Raw genomic sequence first — 19,845 nt, 5'->3', positions numbered from 1 at the left:
TCCGTTATGTCAGATTTACTTTCATTTTCCTTCATTTCAGTCACATCACAATCAGTCAGAAAGGCTGCAATAAATGTTTGTCTCCAGCAGATGGAAGCGTCAGAGCGTCTTTCAGAGCTAAATGTTGCTTTCATGTACTTTAAGAAAATGAAGTTCAGACATGTCTTTCACTTTCACCACAACATAGCAACTATAAATATGATGAAGTTTTTGCTTTAGTCCTTCAGTGAACATTTTTACAGACTGTCTCAGAGCTTTGACACACGTATAAATTATTAAATTATGTATTAAAGAAAATTAAATTAAAAAGTACTATATTCCTGAAAAAAAAAAAACACTAAAAATATAGAATTAAGCCTCTCTTTATTGTATAGATAAACACACTACCCAAACTCTTCAGATTTGATTCAGAGCCCAGCTGTAACATAAAACATATTCTTCTCACTTATATTATATATTATTATTATAATATCTCACAATAATTTGTTAATTTGCTTGCTTAATTTGCTAAGTTTACACCAATGTATCTAAAGTCCAGATCTACGTCCTTCTATTTTTCTGATGTATTTAAACTTGTGTAACTCTTGTTTTGCGGTTCATTTTCTTTTTATTTACTTATCTACTAAACATATTAAAAAACATTTTTTCAGTATTTAAAAAAAAAAAAAAAATCACCAAAATAAATATAGGGCAGCTCTGGAAGTTTTTACAAAGAAATCTTTTGCCATCTTCTCTGGTTTTAAATAACTTAGAAGAAAACAAATCCACAGTTTCTAATAACCTTTTTTTTATTATTATTATTATTATTATTATAGTCCAGAAATAAATACACAGCAGTATCACCTCTGCTTGTCAGGTTAGTCTTCACTTAAAAATCTACTTTCACTTATGTCTTGATCCTTCATTTGTTAATTATTAATGGAAAATGACACATATGATGCTGCATCCTTTTATTATCATTAGATTGAACAGGGCCTGACCTAACACTGAAGAGAACTTCACACATTAGAATTAATTCATTCTTTTTCTCAACTGCTTAGTCCAATTAAAGGTCACAGGGAAGCTGGAGCCTATCCCAGCGTTTAGCAGACGAGAGACTGGGTTCACCCTGGACAGGTCACCAGTGACAGGGCCAATATAAAATCAACCACTCAGACTCACTCCTAGCTTGTTACTACCTTTGTACGAAAATTCAAGATTCAAAGATTCAAATTGTTTATTGTCATTTGTCCAGTAAGGAAACAAGTTTCCCTAAACAATTAAATTCTTACTTTGTCTTCAGCACTGAATGCCATGAAGATTATAAAATAGAAGAAACTGTCATGAGGTGGACGGTAAGATGCATATGCAATATCTATTATAAGTAATAAGACATAAATAGTAACCAATATTGCAGTTACTGTGGCTGATAATATAAAGTCTGTGCAGGGTACAAGCTGTTGTTACAGACTCCTGTCGGCTGTTCAGGAATCTGATAGTCAAGAGAAAGAAAGTTTCTGAGTCTGGTTGTCCTGCATTTCAAACTCCTTTATCTCCTGCCTGAGGGGAGGAGAGTGAACAGTCCATGTTGGGGATGGGTGGGGTCTTTGATGATGGAGGCAGCTTTCTTGTGGGCTCTGTGCTGGTAGATGCTCTGCAGAGAGGGCAGCAAAGTCCTGGTGACCTTGAATGCAGTCTTCACCACTCTCTGCAGGTGTTTGTGGTCTGTGACAGTAGAGCTGCCGTAGCCCACGGTGATGCAGCTGATCAGGATGGACTCAACGATGCAGCTGTAGAAAATAATGTTAACTCCATCAGATTGGCTCCACTTGATCTTTTTAGAAGAAGAGCGAGACATTTACAGAACAGTTTCCATAAACTGCTGACTTTGCGATGTTCATGTTAAACTGTTATCAGACCCACTGTAAACAATGTGGTTTTACTGGGTCTGTTTATTGTACAGTTGTTGCTAAATTAGGAATGTAAATGATATTTATTTGGTCTGCAAGTACTTGATCTAAACTATTTAAAATACTGAGTTTTTTACTGAGTTTTAAAAGTTTAAAATGAATATTTTCTGTACTCACCTCAGAGTTATTTCAAGCCCCTAAAAATAACAGATTTTTCTGATGCACTAGTGCAGGAATCACTAACTGTGGACCTGTGGAGCCACTGTCCTGCATGTTCACCTGCTGCAATATACTTGAGTCACATTATTACAGGGTCATTAAGAGGCTTGTGCAGAACTTGACAACAAGCTGTCATGTGGATCACATGTTGCAGCAGGGAAACATAAAACCTGCAGGACAGGTGGTGATCCTGCACTAAAGTGCAGCATATTGGTCCTCCCCTCTACAGTACATTCAGGAAATAAATGCTATGAATTACAGTACTAGTATTTTAAATTTCTCAGTGGCTCCAGATGCATTTTGATTCACATTAAAAATATCTTAGATAAGTTATGTTAAGAATATATTTATTAATCTGAATAAATGTCTGTGTTCATCTGCAGGTTTTCCGAAATCAGTAAAGCAAAGAAATTATCAAGAGAAGAGGACAGAACATTTGTTAGTTTAAGCCAGTGATTCCCAACCCTGGTCCTCAAAGACCACTATCCTGCAGGTCTTAGATGTCTCCCTGCTTCCACACATCTGATTCAAATTCATGACTCATTAGCAGACACATGGAGAGCTAGTCAGAGAGCCATTTAATGTGAATCAGGTGTGTTGCAGCAGGGAGACATCTAAGACCTGCAGGATAGTGGTCCTTGAAGACCAGGGTTGGGAATCATTGGTTTAAGCTACAGATCAGTTCTGTTACTGAATGCTGGTAGAAAAAGGGTGAGAACGGATTTTAAATTCCTTGGATGTTATAATGCAGTCATCTAAGCAAACCAGATGGCAGGCGTTGCATGGCAGATTACTCAGTACAACAAAAAGTGACTTGAGACTTTTTTTAATTCATTCTTTTTTTCTCTCTTTTGTTTTTGTCTTTCTCCTCTTTTCTTTTTCTTCAAAGGGTTTGGTTTTGAATATTGAACTGTGCATTGTTCTATACTGAACTTATTTTTTCTTCTTCTCTGAAAATGAATAAAAATATTTAAAACACAGTATTCACAGTGCATTTTTTCACTGTAGCAAACTGAAGCCTTTAGCTCCTGTTAGCCTCACTGATAAGTGGTTTTCTTATGGCTACACAGTTCACTTTCAATCCCTTGACATTGTAGATATTTAAATGTTCTCACTTCCACTATTAAACATACAGCCCTGAGTTCTACTGGTGTTTTTCTTCCACCCGAGTTCAAACATTTAAATTTGGCCCTGTAACAATTTGCATGCACCTTATTAAGTACTTGCAACTTAATTACTATTAAGTACATATCCAGAGCCTTTCATAGTTCTACTACCTCAATTTAATTAGTATGGTCAACATGATTTGGACTCGTCTAAAAAAGCTTAATTGTGCTGATTCAAATTAAATTTGCTTCTAAAATTTAGGTGATTTTAAGTTGTCAAATTACTTATTTAAATTCTTGTCGCTTTGTTTGATTCAGTTTAACTCAGAAAGGTCCATGCAAATTGTTACCTCAATTTTCCTTAGTACTATGAACTTATTTAACTTAAATAACAAAAAAACAAGCAAGTCTATTATTTTGCTCTTTTTATTCTCAACACATTTTGAAAGTAAGGTAAAAATCTTGCGGTTTTTAGAAAAATAACCTTTGGGCTAGCTTTCAGACCATCCAGCCCAAGGAATACCCTCTGAAACACTTCAAAGGAATGTTTCAGCACCTTTGTGTAGCTGAGGTTTAAGGCATATATATAAGTCCCATTAGCAAGGCACAGCTCTGGGAACATCAAGTTCTTGTAAGACTTCAGTTCCTTCTATCACGATTCTTGCTCAGGCTGGGTCAAATGCTGTAGATCCTCCGATGATGATGATCTTCATCACTTCACTGGCAATGTCCCATTCATCCTAAGTAAATCAAATATAAGTAAATAAATGTCAATATTTTAAGTCCATCCATCTTCTATACCTGCTGCATCCCAAATCAAACAATATTGTAAGGCAGATCACAGCAGCTAAGTTTGACCCCCCCCCGTTCTGTGCGTTATCCAGTATAGCGTTTGGATTGGTTAGCAGGAGCAGCATTCATATGCATGAGTTAGTGAGGTTCCCTCATGGAAGTAGTTTTTTTTTTTGTTTTTCTAGTTGGATGTAAAACGGTGCCCACGGCTTGGTGCATGGACAGCTCAGCTTGCTGTTCCGTGCCGAGCTAGAGACCGCAATCCAGCACAGCAGCCATACAGATGCTAATGTAGAAGCCAAATGTCTGTACTTACCATCTGTGTTCAGTAAAGTTGCCAAAACAGACATTCCTTGTTGTGTGAAGTCTTTCCCACGCACGCATGGTCAGAAGGAGGAGTATAGCTCCCGTCAGAGGTCCAAAAGGACAACAGTATTTACTCACGCTCGTGCCTAAAGGTACTTTAGTATCAAAGTTAACCTTACATGTCTTTTGAGTGTGGGTCTGTACCTACCGAGTGCTCTTTGAAGAGAGCTTCCTCCTTCTCTTTGAGCTACGCCACTAAAGAATGAATAGCAGCCCTTACGCCTCCTCTCCACTGAATCATCCTGTAAAGACAAAAACCAAAACACATCATTTAGAGGGACATAGAACTCTGAACAAGATTTTACAAACCATCACCTTACAAACACACACACACACACACACACACACACACACACACACACACACACACACACACACAAAATGTATTTATACTCGTTACCTAACACATTATTATGAAATAAAAATAGTCTTTTTGACCAACATTCAAACAGGTGATATTTGCTATACAGCAGAGAAACGAACTGATCAATCACATTATCACTTTCTAGAAAAATGTAATTCCCTTCTTTAAATTTAATATTCCATGTTACATTTGCTTTTACCTCTAGTAGCATGTTCCTAATGTGCTGAATTTTCACTTTTGTAGCTCCTCCTTTTACAGAAACTAGGGACATTATTTTTGGGGAGTACAGGTCCAGTTGTCTCTAAGTTAACGGTGGTGATCTTCTGAGTTCTTCGTTAATCTGTAGAAAAATAAGCCAAATACAAAGGGAACCATTTGTTGATGCAGAAAGACAACTTCTATGCCACAAACTATAAACTATTTTTTATATGGCTTTTACCTGAGTAGCATTAAAAAGAGCAGGCCATCTGTCTTTACTCTTATACTGACTAAGCAGATAGAAAATAAAGAAAATTCTCACTATACAATTCTTATGCTTTTCTTCCCACAAAAACTAAGAGCCATTTTAATAACATAAAAAATGCCTGAAACTATTTATGACTTTGTTCCAGTTTAGTCATTTTCACCAAAGTTTAATGTAATTCACATAAAACTACAGCAATATTTTTATGGATAAATGTAATCATTTCACAAAGAAGTCAGTACATGCAAGCTACTCAATTACAACAGAGATTACAGATTACTTTTTTTTTTGCATTTTAATAATAGTTAAACCAGGATGTGAAAATTAGTTGTGCTACATCTAACCCACATGCTGGAGGTTTGAATTCAATTTTTTGTTAACATACCTGCAGTTGTTGCTGGAGAAAAACTATTCAGTCAGCATTAGTTTTAAATTCGGACAAACTCAACACTTGCAGTGACAATCATTGTTACAGGTGTTAAATAACGACAAGTTTAAGCTTCTAAAGTAAAACCGAAAACTTGAAAGTACATAGGAGACACTAGCTAACTGAAAAGCTACCAACTTTACAACTAGCCTATAAAAGTTTTCAGAGTTTCATTCATGGTGGATGCATTTTCAGCAAAACAAAATGAAAAGAGAAAAACAAAAGCAACTTACCAAACAGCACGAAATCAAACGATGCAAATGCAGCCTCTGGTGTCTTTCTATGTTTCCCTCCCGCTGTAGTCTCCAAGACGTGTCTGGGCAACATAACCGTGTCCCCAGCTTTTTAAGTAGCTTATGAAATAAACGAGTTTAACTAACTTGTTTTTTCACTAACTTGTTTTTTTGTTGGAAGGAGGTAAATTTGTTTTATTCAAAATGTGTAAATTTTCAAGTTAAGAATTTATCTTCATTTCTATTTCTATTAACCCTATTAAAATAAGTTAAAAACTTATTAGTATGTGTACCTGCAATAAACAAAGTCTGTTGTGTTAAAAGTATTTATTATTTTAAGCTTTACATACTAACCCCATGAATCATTTCTTAGAGTGTGATTTCAGGGACACACAAAATGTTTCATGTGATTATAAAAATAGAAAAATAGAACATAAATGATCAGAAGGACTTGTTTTATTAAATAAGCTGCTGAAGACAATAAAACCATGTAAAAAGATTTTTTACTTAGTATTATTTAACCACTTATTACACACACTATAGTTAACAGAGCAGTGTGAGGGACATGCCAAAATCATGTATGTCCAATGGAAAAAATAAAATGAAGGAAACATATTTTATGAGACTTTTTATTGTGTCAATAGATGTTTAAATGTTTGGTCATTTATAAAAAGTCCCCAGAGTTTCAATATTCTGCCACATTTTCATCATTATTGAGTGACTATAATGAGGACACCAAAAGGCACCTTATGGTGACACTGACTCATATTAGAGGTTAAAAATAATCTCCTCATCTCAGAAGAATCAGAGTATTTTATAATCTAAAACAATCAAATGTCTTTTTATTTCCTTCTTAACAGTTAAAATCTTCCTGTAATGTCAGAAATGCTGCATTGAAGCTTTAAATCTTTGGTTGGAACTGCAGCTTCCTTCTTGATTTCATGAAATCAGAAACAGGAAGAAATCTGATCTGAGCTCTGACTTCACTTCAACAGGATGATGAAGGTGAGGAAATGCTTTTCATTCAGTTTCAGTCTTCCTCATTTATTCCCAAAGGGATCCACCAGAAAGCCTTTCATCTGGAGTTAATAGAGAAGCTTGAACACTGACTCTTGTGTCCACGTCTGCACAGACAGAGTATGCTCACAATTTAGTTTCTATCAAGCAGATTTTCTTCACTAAGATTTAAAACTAGATTTCTGAGCTGAAAATCCACCAAACTTTGCTTTCATGGGCTTTAAGGGAGAAAAAGTGCTTTGATGTGATGATACCTTCACAGAGTTCTTCAATATTTAATTAACTTTATTTCACATGTATGAAAGGACAAAATCAATAAAAACATTTTAAGATTTTAAATGTGAAGAAAATGTGAGTTTAGTCTCCATCTAGTGGTGATCATAGGAAGAAACATGAGTCACACAATCACATGATGAAGATATTTTATCATTTTATTTCTGAAGTCATTTAATATCAAAGTGAAAGTCTTTGAATCAAAGTTTCCTGGTTGGAAAAGTTTTACAATAATCTCCACCTCTCATACACTGTGTTTGCATAATGCAGCTGCAGAATAAAAAGACTCATGTTTCCAGCTCTGTGTGTCCAGACTCTTTAAACATTTCTCTGTCAACATGAATGAAGCAGGTGAACTTAGAAAACTTGATGAAGAATGAATATACTGCTGAAAACCTCTGATTTATTCTTTATTTTACACACAACATTTAATAGTGAACAAACATCCAGTGGAGGAGAAATAAAGTGAAATTTTCTCCTCAATAGGTTTGATTTCTGCTTGTTTCTAATGTTGAACACTGAAGCTCAGACCAGTTGGAGAATCTGAGTTTTACATCTCTTTTTAAAGATGTAAAACTTTATTTCTCACATTTTCAGCTCTTCAACATCCAACAGAGCGATCTATAAATGATGATTGTTCTGACATTTATTACTTCTGGAAACATCTAAATGAGCATGTAAATATTTCTAGTTTAAAGATTAAAAGCTGGAATTAATTGATCTGAACAGACAGAAAAAATCCTAACGACAAAGTTCAGACATAAAATCATGAGCAGAAGTTTCCACGTTCAATAACTTTGATCTAAAGTAAAATAAAACTTTGGCTGAAATGATTTTACAGGATAAAATTTTATTTTCTTTCTTTTTCTGTATTTTAAACATTTGACTTTATTCAGTAAAGTTAATTAAAAACAAGAAGAAAATGAATCTATTTACAAACTAATGACACAGCTGGATGAAGCACTTGTGATGAAGAATATATATATATAAATTATAACATATAAATTTAACCAAATTCCAAAAATAGGCAGACAGGCAATTATGGAGGCACCCCTTAAAATAAAACTAAGATATTGAAAAGAAATAAAATTCCCAAATGAAATCTCTTTCCATGGAAATGCATCTTTAAATGAGGCAGCTTCTCCACCTCCTCTCCTCCCATTTCAGCATTTATTCATAAAACTAACATTTTGGCTGCTGTTTTATTAAGAAAAGTAGAACTTGTGCCTTCTGTTAACCATGTTTCTGAAATAAAAAGAAAATCTCATTTGTGAGAAATGATGGAGTCATGAACTAACAGTGACTTGTTGGGCAGAGATCTAATATAAGTAAAGCAAGATTAGAAAATATTTACATGAAGAAAATCATTTAAGAAGCCTTGAATCTGTTTTAGTATAAAGATTAAATCAGACTGCTGATTTGTATCAATGATTTAAAAAGTTTGACGTGTAAAAGTCTGAAAACTATTGATGAACAACAATTTATGATGGTAAAAGTTTGAACATCTGATTCATTTTTCTGAAAATCTCAGAGAAACAAGAGTTTGACAAATTTTGATATCAGAGGTTTTTGCTTCTCCAGCTGAAGCAACACTGAAATATGGGAAGAGTTTCTCAGTGAAAGTGTCTCTGTGAGTGTAGATGTCAGTCATGTCTTCAGGGTTGTAGAAGGACACCTCCCCCCTGTCATAGTCCAGCTGGACTCTGATCCTCTGGAGACTCTTCTCCACTGTGACAGTCTTACCAACACAATCAGTGTATTTTCCATTACCGTGCACTAAAGGCCAGATTCCATATTCTGGTGAAGCATATAATTCTCCCTTCCTGTCAACAGACTCTTTAACCAAACCCACCAGCCAGTCCGGATGATCTCCCACCTCCACCTCCCAGCTGTGTTTCCCTGAGCTGAAGCCCTCAGAGCCAAACACAGTGGGGTACTTTGTGTTTCTCTCTGGATTATCAGGAAGCTGCTTTTTGTCTCCATATCTCACACTGGTCAGATCATCAGACAGATAGAGACATGAATTTGCAGTGTTTGGGTCCAGAATGACGGGACTGAAGTGGACCTTCTCCTTCATCTTCTCCCAGACTCTGAAGGACAGGTTGCCCAGGTGTTTGGCCACATCTATCAGGGCTCCTGAGACCAGCTGTGGATCTGACAGTGAGCACTGGGTTCTGCTTCTGCTCTGAGTGGCTTTATAACTGCTGAGGAATGGCACGTTGTCTTTCTGCAGGTCTTCTTCAACAGCACAGATGCTGTCTGACAGAGAGGAGATGTGATCCTGAATCTTCTTCATCTCTCTGCTGATAGTCTTCCTCTTCTGCTCCTCTTCCTCCCTCAGAGCTGCCAGTCTGGACTCCTCTTCCTCTTTCAGGAACTGCTGCAGCTTGTTGAACTCTGCTCTGATCTGCTTCTCTGTGGACAACAGCTGCTTGTTGGAGTGTTGAATCACATCATTGTATGTTTCCTCCACTTGTTTGTATGTGTTCCTCTTGTCCTGCAGAGACTTTAAGTCACATTTCAGCTGCTCCTTCAGGTCACTGACTGCTTGTTCTATAGGAACCACTTTGTGATGCTGGTGGAGAGAAAACTCACAGACAGGACACACAGCTCTCTGCTCGTCCTCACAGAACCAATAAGGAATTTCTGGATGTTTAGTACACACAGTCAATGTCTTTACTTCTTTTTCTGTTTCACATGATCCAGATTTCTGTCTTCCAGCAAAAGAATCAGCCAGTTCCTTTAATCCAAAGTTCTCCTTTGGATCGTCCTCAGATGATTTTCTTTTACAAATGGGACAGTTTTTGTTTCCAGCTTGTTCCCAGAATTTCTGCAGGCAGCTTGAACAGAAGTTGTGGTTGCAGCTCAGAGACACAGGATCTCTGAAAGTCTCTGAACACACATGACAGCTCAGGTAGTTTTTAAGATGTTTTTCAGCCATTTGTTACTGAATCTTTCAACAGCAGGACTCACCAACTTATAGTTGCTTCACCTTGAAATAAATAAATCCTCCAGATACTTTTATGATTGTTCCGACACTGTAATGGCGACCTTTTTTATTTTCTGTTATGTCAGATTTACTTTCATTTTCCTTCATTTCAGTTACGTCACAATCAGTCAGAAAGGCTGCAATAAATGTTTGTCTCCAGCAGATGGAAGCGTCAGAGCGTCTTTCAGAGCTAAATGTTACTTTCATGTAGTTTAATAAAATGAAGTTCAAACATCTTTTTAGTTTCACCACAACAAACCATGAAATGCTGGTTTCCATAGAAACTACATAGAAGACAAAGTTTCTGCTTCAGTCCTTCAATGAACATTTCAGAGGTCATCTTCATTTTTGAGCTCGAATACAGGTATAAAATAAAATCAATGAAATAAAATTAAATGAAAAAGTACTTCATTACTCCACTGACAATATAAATAATATAATATAATATACAATATAATAAAACAAGCCTTTTTTAACTATATAGATAAACATATTACCTAAACTATTATTTTAGCCAATGCCCGGCTGTAACAGAAAAGATGTTATTCTAACAAATCAGTGATATTTACCTTTATTGTATGTTGATTAATTCAGTAACAGTTCCCATCATTGTATGTTTCCTCCACTTGTTTGTATGTGTTCCTCTTGTCCTGCATAGACTTTAAGTCACATTTCAGCTGCTCCTTCAGGCCACTGACTGCTTGTTCTATAGGAACCACTTTGTGATGCTGGTGGAGAGAAAACTCACAGACAGGACACACAGCTCTCTGCTCGTCCTCACAGAACAAACAAGGAACTTCTGGATGTTTAGTACACACAGTCAATGTCTTTACTTCTTTTTCTGTTTCACATGATCCAGATTTCTGTCTTCCAGCAAAAGAATCAGCCAGTTCCTTTAATCCAAAATTTACTGGTGGAAAGTCCTTAGAGGATTTTCTTTTACAAATGGGACAGTTTTTGTTTCCAGCTTGTTTCCAGAATTTCTGCAGGCAGCTTGAACAGAAGTTGTGGTTGCAGCTCAGAGACACAGGATATCTGAAAGTCTCTGAACACACATGGCAGCTCAGGAAGTTTTCAACAAAAGTGATTTTCTCAGCCATTTGTTACTGAATCTTTCAACAGCAGGACTCACCAAGGTATAGTTGCTTCACCTTTATGTAGAAATTCCTCCAAATATGTTTACTGTTCTGTAGAGATCCAGAATTAAATAGTTTTGTTACCATCAGACTGAACAGGGCCTCACCTAACAGTGAAGTGAATTTCTTTTGGACTTTGGAAGTATTTTATAAAAAGATAAAACGATATTTATGCAGTTCAGAAGAGACAGTGTGTAAATTGGATAATTTAGTTTTAGCTTTCTGTTGTTTCCACACAAGGACCGAGCATCTGAGAGTATATAGAGCCACTCATTACAGTAAAAGATGCAAATTTCCACCAGTTTAAACTTCTTTTTAATTTTCTTTTATTGCCTTTTAACAGAACAATTTGTTAAACACATACAAATAGAAAGTTATTTAAATAAAGAAGGTTTATCCTTAGTCCTTCAGTGAACAGAAAGATTTCAACACATTGGCTTTCACTGTCTAACTTACATATTTTAACAAACTTGTATATGGGTCAATATCACCATAAGGTAGATACATAGCTCATTTTTCTCATGGGAAAGCTGAACATAATCTTGCTAAGATGATAAAGCAGTTTTAACGTTTGTGCTGAAAAAGTTCATCGTCAGTTCACATTTGGCTCTCGTTCGGTCCACAGCTGGCTGTACACTGTTCACAGCTTCTTGTCTCTGTCTTTGTGCTGACGTGAACTCCTTCCAAGTAAATTTTACTCTACCAAGATTCTGTTGGTCTGAGATTATTTTTATCCAACATAGAAATGCTGATGCAAGAAATGGCTGAACTGGACAAATCTATTTAATCTAGCATTTAATCAGAGTGAGGACATTAACAAAGGTTACCTCCAGATTTTTAATCTGGAAAACAATTGTGAGAGTTTTGGTTTAGACTTACAAAGTGAGATTGATAATTTCATGGCTGGTCCCTCTATAGAAACACTGAGTACATTCATACTGAAGGGACAGTGTGATTGTGCTAATGGCCCACAGACAGAATCCAGGAGGATGTACCATCGTCTAGCAGGGGGGGTCATCTCACAAGAAAAAACAGAGATTTAATGAGGACCGCAGAACCCGAGAAGAAAATATCAGGTCAACCATCACTACCAAAGCCACAGAAAACTTTATATAAGAAAATTTGAAAAAAACCTACCAAGTTAATTAAACATAAAAAATATGAACAAAAGACTGATGAAAATGCACAAACTTCAAACAGCGGCACTCAACAGGTGAGACAGTGAGTCCAGATTCCTCACACAACAACCATGGCTGCACCACACAGGACACAACTAGAAAAAGTAAAGAGAAACAAAAACATTCAAACTTACCATAAAAAAGTAACACACCATGCAAAATTAAACTTACCTCCAACCAAGTCACACCAGACTGGTCCAGTGAGACTGGCAACCAGTGGCTGCTCCTGAGAAATTTCACAGTGGGGTCAATTGTTATGACAAAGGTTACCTGTTCAACTTATAGTAAGATCTTACCTTTACCTCTGTTAACTAAATACCATGTGCTAGAGCCAAGACATGGAGTCTTCATGAATAAAAATATTTGGCTCTTCAGTAAATGATAAATTTAATGGTTTCTCAACAGGAGAAATGTGATCGATGTCCTTCAGACAAGGAGAGATAAATGCTTTGCCATAAATAAAGAATAATTCAGATTTATTTATAGTATTTACTGTTTGTGATTTAAGATATTAACGAAGTGCAAAATCAACTGTGTACATGAATGCAGTAATAAAGAGTTTATGCATATATAAATTACTCAAGACTGCACAAAATATATGTATTTGCAGAAAACATGTTTGGTTATTTGTACAGATTGTCTGATCAGCAGTTGAAATTATTTTAAGTGCAAATAAAAATTAAAGGGCACTCAATCAACAATGGACTATAAAGAACCAAGAGACTAACAGCAAAAAGATAGAAAACAGATAAATAAGTTAAATTTTCACATTTTACAATTTGTTATTACTCAAACTTTTACTGCAACAGAAGCAGAATTATGGTCCCAGAAGTGGTTTGTCACATAAAGACTAAAGAAAAAGATGACGTCCAGTTAAAATGTAAACAACATGAAATAACCAGATTTACACTAAATGAGTGTTGAAGCTGTTTAATATCATGTTAAACCTTTTTGAAAAGTATTGTATAAAGTGGAGAAAATCATTTATTTGAATTACTATGTATAAAATCTATTAAAAGACCCTGATCAAATTTGAAAACTAATAAACATATTCACATAAAAACATATCAATGAAGAAATCATCATGCAAAATAACATCAACAGTGAATCGACTGTATTGTATTTCAGAGAGAAACAACCCCTGCATATGGTGTCCATGGTAACCCGAGGATGTCCAACTCTGGTCCTCATAAACTGCTGTCCTGCAGTTTTCCTGCTGCAACACATAGAGCAACTCACAGTGGCATTCAAAGCTTCACTGGGAAGTGTGCAGCAATGCTGCTCAAACATCTGTGTTTCCAGCAGTGTGGCGCTCACAAGGTGGTCTGTGAGTCAGGATTGTGTCCCAGACTTCTTTACAGAGTCTCTGCTTCTCCTCTTCTCCCGAGGCTCTCTTTGGTTTGGCTCCTGTAGCTTCTTGCTGCTGTTGTTGAGATGAATCTCTGAGGGCAGACCAGCAATTCCTGTTAGTACATCTAAATATCAACGTGTATTGTATCAGAAATCATAAGAAAATGTGGTTGTATTTTCTTTGTAATAAAGTTATGTTTCAACAATACTATTATAGCTCTACAACTTTTATTTGTCATTATGACAAAGTTTTCTACTGAGAGAATCATCATGATCTGATTTTACCTTATTGCCTGCACACTTCTTATGAAGTTCTGGAGGACATGTTTGATGAAGACTGCATCGTTGTTCTTCTTCTGCAGTTTCTGGTACAACATGTTAAGGTGAGGCATGATTTTGAGAAAGAGCTGCTGTGATGTTACATGTTTAATGTGGGTAAAATGTTTAGCACTACCCAGTGGCTGTGTGGAAGCAGACAGCTCATTTCAGTTTGCTGTTTCTCTATTGCTCAGCTTGGGTCACATGGTTAGTCTTAGATGAGACCTGCCATTTTGAACCAAGGTCTGGCATAGCAGGAGGCTTCAGTTGAGCCTCTGCTGAATCATGTGCAGTCTGCCTGTGTTGAGCCTCAGAGAAGCTTTGTTTGTAAGTATATTTGCCATACTTAATGTTGGGAATAGATAAAGATGTATATTTTGTCCCTATTTGGTATGCATTAGAATTTATAATGGCTAACTGCTTTCACATATAAAAATTGAATAAGCAAGTGATAATGTTACAGATAATTGTGCAGTAAAGATTTCTTTTATTGTAGTTTCACAAGAAGAAAATGTAAGCACGAAGAATGTGGAAAAGCATGTAAAGAAAAAAGAGTGGATGCAAAGGACAAGTAAAACTATTGAACTTTACTTCAACGTCTCAATCATCATTCAGCTCTGGAGTGCCTAGTACACCTGCTTACCCTTGTTTAGCTGTCTGTCACTGCGTGGAGAGCTAAGCACGCAGGGGACAGAACAGCTGCATAAAAAACTGGAAACCCTCATCCTGCAGCATCCTCAGGAAGCCAGAAGCCTCCCTCAGTGTGTTGCTGTTGAAAGAACCACATGCCCTAATGTTCTCAGAACACTGTATGAGTTCATCTCGGTTCTCATACACAGTGTTGACAGATCTACTGTTGAAGTTTCATTTTGTGGCTGAAGCTCTTGGTAACCTTCTTGCAACAACCTAGTCCAGAATGCTCATGCATGTGGGTGAGCGGGTAAAAAAGCTGGCAATCAGTCTTTGTCATACACGTGACCCAACTAGCAGGGACACATTTATCAAGATTGCCTGGAATTGCCAAATTGTCAACAATTAATAACATAGATTCTTCTTACGAACTCAAAATTAAGGAATGGAGCTCTGAAGCCACATTACTACCTCCAACCATATCGCTGGACATAAACTGCCTGGTTTATGGTATCAGTGCTTACACCTATGTCCCAAACGTAACGTCACCTGACAACGACCGCCTTCTCCAGTCCCTCCACCTGTTCTGGACAAACTTTGGTGGTGGGCAGCCAGCCACCGCTTCACATCCACCTTGATGTCGGACCACTTCTTTTTAACTTCTGTTTGTGTGTGCTTCTCTGGCCCCACAGCATTGACAGCCTCACACACACTCCAACTCACTCCTCTTCTGTTTGCAGCTGATTACGGAGGACAGCGTGTCAAAGAGGACATTTTTGTGATCACTTTAGCGAGTAGTGTCTCCACTTCGCTTTCCATGAAATTCTTATTTTGCCCCCTGTAACACTCATTCTCTTGTAATTTTCTGATCGTGCAGAGAAGGGAATCTCAGGTGCGGCTCATTTCAATATGATTTGCATATTCAAATGGAGGTGTGGACAGGGAGGAGTTGTGTACTCCAACACATGTGCCCAATTCCACGTTGATCAGGATGTACAAAGGAAATGGGATTGGATTCATGCATGCGCACAGATTCATACATCTGGATTGTTTTGTGCGTACGACATTTTCCGGATTAGAGCGTACGCCATGTTTCAGTGGGAAATCCTCGCCAGTCTTTGTACATGAGCCTTCTGATGAGTGAAGAAAAAGTTGACTGGATACACATCAAATCATCTCTGTGTGGACATTGTCTTAATGGTTAAAGCTTCCGGGACCTCCATGTTCTTTGGTCAGACCCCAGTTTGGGAACCACTGGCCTAAACTATGCACTTGTTCTTCCCTTTATGAACCATGTCCACCCTGTCCTGGGAGGCTTGGTGACAGTGTGGACAATGACAGGGTGACATTTTTGCATAATATCAGCATTTAATAAGCACATGGTGGACCTTCAGTTATGTACATGATTCAGTTAGTAAGGTCACTGTGTGTTTAACACATATTTTAGATTTCTGAAAGTTTTAATATTACTTAATATTTCAAGTGGACATGTTAAGTTTGACAACATCCAAATACATACATAACGTGGAGAAAAAATATGAAATGTAAAGTTGGTGTTTACACTTCCATTTACTGTTTCAGCCTCCACTGACAAAAGACTAAATACTGGTAGTAATGTCACTGAAAACATCAGAGGGTTTCTTAAAATCCTATTTATCTGTATGAAAGGACAAAATCAATAAAAACATTTTAAGATTTTAATGTGAAGAAAATGTGAGTTTAGTCTCCATCTACTGGTGATCACAGGAAGAAACATGAGTCACACAATCACATGATGAAGATATTTTATCATTTTATTTCAGAAGTCATTTAATATCAAAGTGAAAGTCTTTGAATCAAAGCTTCCTAGTTGGAAAAGTTTTACAATAATCTCCACCTCTCATACACTGTGTTTGCATAATGCAGCTGCAGAATAAAAAGACTCATGTTTCCAGCTCTGTGTGTCCAGACTCTTTAAACATTTCTCTGTCAACATGAATGAAGCAGGTGCTAGACTGTTATTTTGAAACGAATTGTAGGCAGAACTGGAAGTGATGGTAGTATGAAACTAGTTTGATAGTCGTTGAAGCCCGGTGAAAGTTTTTTGTTTATCGCTTGTGATAATAAAGAATTCCATGGTTCATTGTTTATTCTACAGACCATTTTAAATATCTGTTCATACATAAAAAAAGTCAACGTTCTTTAAGCAGTAGCAACATTTATAAACCATACTCAAAGCCATAGCAGCCCGTGTGCAACCGTTTTGACAGTGGACGCAAAGTGGAGGCGAAAACGAAGAGATGGGTCTCCACCAGTCCAGTTGTGGCTGCAAGCTGAATCCTCCAGCTCCAAAGTGGCTGTCAACATTCTGAACGTGGTGGCATGTTTTATAAACATTCTGAAAGACGCAACAACGTTTGTCTATCAATTGTGTAGCAGCAGTAGCCTTTATTAACTATTATGACAACGGTAGTGGCTGGAATGCCACTGTTAAAACAGTGGCTGTCAACATTAGGAAGGTTATCACCTCAAGAGTGGTTGCAACCACTCTGACCATGGTTGAACTCGCCCTGACTGTGGTTGCAACCACTCCGACAATGGTTGAACTCGCCCTGACTGTGGTTGCAACCACTCCGACCATGGTTGAACTCGCCCTGACTGTGGTTGCAACCACTCCGACCATGGTTGAACTCGCCCTGACTGTGGTTGCAACCACTCCGACAATGGTTGAACTCGCCCTGACTGTGGTTGCAACCACTCCGACCATGGTTGAACTCGCCCTGACTGTGGTTGCAACCACTCCGACAATGGTTGAACTCGCCCTGACTGTGGTTGCAACCACTCCGACAATGGTTGAACTCGCCCTGACTGTGGTTGCAACCACTCCGACAATGGTTGAACTCGCCCTGACGGTGGTTGCAACCACTCCGACAATGGTTGAACTCGCCCTGACTGTGGTTGCAACCACTCCGACCATGGTTGAACTCGCCCTGACTGTGGTTGCAACCACTCCGACCATGGTTGAACTCGCCCTGACTGTGGTTGCAACCACTCCGACCATGGTCGCAACCATTCCGAGAGTGGCTGCAGCCATTCTTAGCAGTGGTCGCAACCACAGCCACAAAAAGATCTTGGCGCTGCTGCAGGTGGGGGCACAGACAAGGAACAAGGTGGCACACACGTAAATGAGACCTTTTTATAAAAAGGAGCTTTGAGTTTGGAAAGAACTGTTCATTACAACTAAAGTGTCATCTAATGTTAGAAGTACACAACAGTTGTGTACATTGTTGCATTTTCAGTAACTTGAGACTCGCCTCAGACTTGTGAAAAGTCTTCTTTTCAAGATCTTTTCTCTGTCCGATCTCCTTTCTGCTATCTGGGTTGCGCGCTGGAACTTCCCTAGACATGACGCTGATGGGTCCGTGTGAGTAATCGATGAAATGAATTGGGCTAGTATGGTGCCGCGCATGATCACTCAGATAACACACTAATTATGGGAGGTGATTTTAACATTATGTTGGACAAACTTAGTTCCACAGGAGCTCATCGAGTCTGGAATTCCTCAGAAACTGTAAAACAGCACATGAAGGATTTTGGTCTCTGTGATGCTTGGCGCTCTCACCATCCCACACTAAGAGAATACACCTTCTTCTCTTCAGTTCACCATTCCTATTCTAGATTAGATTATTTCTTAACTAGAAATCAGAAATCGGAATCCATCCCATTACCATTAGTGATCACGCACCAGTATCATTCACTCAGAGAAATGAGAACAATAAACCAGCAACTAGAAACTGGAGATTTAATACATCGTTAAAGATCCCAAGTTTATCAGCTACTTTAAAAGAGAATGGTCCTTATATCTAGAAAACGACTTCCCAGAAACTTCAGCGTGTGTTCTTTGGGAAGCAGGAAAAGCAGCAATGAGAGGGAAAATACTTTCCTTCTCTTCACATAAGAAAAAGAAGGAAACTTTGAGAATCTCAGACTAACTACAACAGATGACAATATCGATAAATTTCTCAGTAACATCAACCTTCCAAAATTAAAACATGAAAATAAAATGATCTTGGATTCCCCCTTTTCAGTCGGTGAACTCCATGAAGCTCTCCAGCATATGTCTAACAATAAAGCTCCAGGTCCAGATGGTTACCCAGCAGAATTCTGGACAACACTGGCACCGACTTTCAAATATGAACCTAGCTAATATTACTCTACTATTAAAACCAGGAAAAGACCCGACACTTCCCTCCAGTTACCGTCCAATTTCATTAATAAATGTAGATCTTAAAATAATCAGCAAAGCTCTGGCCAGAAGGAGAGAAAAAATAACCCCTCTAATAATACATCCTGACCAAACAGGCTTTATTAAAAGGTAGACATTCCTCTACTAACATGCGTAGATTAATTAACATCGTAGATTATTCTACTCTACATAATCTGGAATCCACAGTAATTTCTTTAGACGGAGAAAAAGCATTTGACCGAGTAAACTGGAAATTTTTATTTGCAACGTTAAAGGCAGAATCTGTAGGATTTTCAATATAAATTCATGTAAAAAATAACAAATACCATAGTTAGAAAGTTTACAAACATGTCATTTGCCATCATTTCATATGTGATATTTTATTAAATTACAAAGTTATTGGTCCTTTTTCAACTTTTTACGGTCCGTAAAAGTTGTAGTACCTTTTTTCCACCAGTAGAGTGAGTATAAGACAATTTATCGCAGAGCAGCTCGAATCTACAGCTCAGAAGCGATTCCTAGTTGAGAGAGGGGGAGGAGAGGTTGAGCTTCGCACTGTGGTAGCGTTTCAACTGAATTACCTCACCAATCATCACGTGAATTTGTGAGAGCAGAGCTTCCAGAGAAGTTTAGACAAATCGACCTTGGCTTGTCTATTTGATATAAAGCATGGATGAAACCACTTCAAAGCGACCAATATCACCGCCAGAGTTAGCTTCTGGTAAGAAGAAAAAAGTACGCTACGAGTCACAGAAGCTATATGACAAGAAGCGTGGGAAAACTAGAATAAATATCGGCGTCGCCTTCACGCGCTGGAGACAGCTTCGTAACAACAAAGGACTGAAGTCTGATGCAGAGTTGGCAACGTTG

At 37.6% G+C, this 19,845-nt stretch overlaps 1 protein-coding gene and 1 long non-coding RNA gene across 2 annotated transcripts; both read right to left on the bottom strand.

Annotated features, from left to right (window-relative positions):
• Positions 1–3,622: 3,622 nt before the first annotated feature.
• On the bottom strand, positions 3,623–4,603 carry LOC121648835. The gene is made up of 2 exons (XR_006012041.1): positions 4,521–4,603; positions 3,623–3,954 (listed from the first exon to the last, which is right to left on the bottom strand). It is a non-coding gene; the product is annotated as an uncharacterized LOC121648835 (long non-coding RNA).
• Positions 4,604–7,324: 2,721 nt separating this feature from the next.
• On the bottom strand, positions 7,325–10,206 carry LOC121648825 (nuclear factor 7, brain-like). Its single transcript, XM_041999250.1, has one exon. The coding sequence runs from the start codon at positions 10,088–10,090 to the stop codon at positions 8,660–8,662; it is 1,431 nt and encodes a 476-aa protein (XP_041855184.1). The 5' UTR covers positions 10,091–10,206; the 3' UTR covers positions 7,325–8,659.
• Positions 10,207–19,845: the final 9,639 nt, after the last annotated feature.

The sequence above is a fragment of the Melanotaenia boesemani genome, chromosome 11 (assembly GCF_017639745.1).
Source record: "Melanotaenia boesemani isolate fMelBoe1 chromosome 11, fMelBoe1.pri, whole genome shotgun sequence".
NCBI classification, from domain to species: Eukaryota; Metazoa; Chordata; class Actinopteri; order Atheriniformes; family Melanotaeniidae; genus Melanotaenia; species Melanotaenia boesemani.
This window is presented reverse-complemented; position numbering and strand designations above follow the sequence as displayed.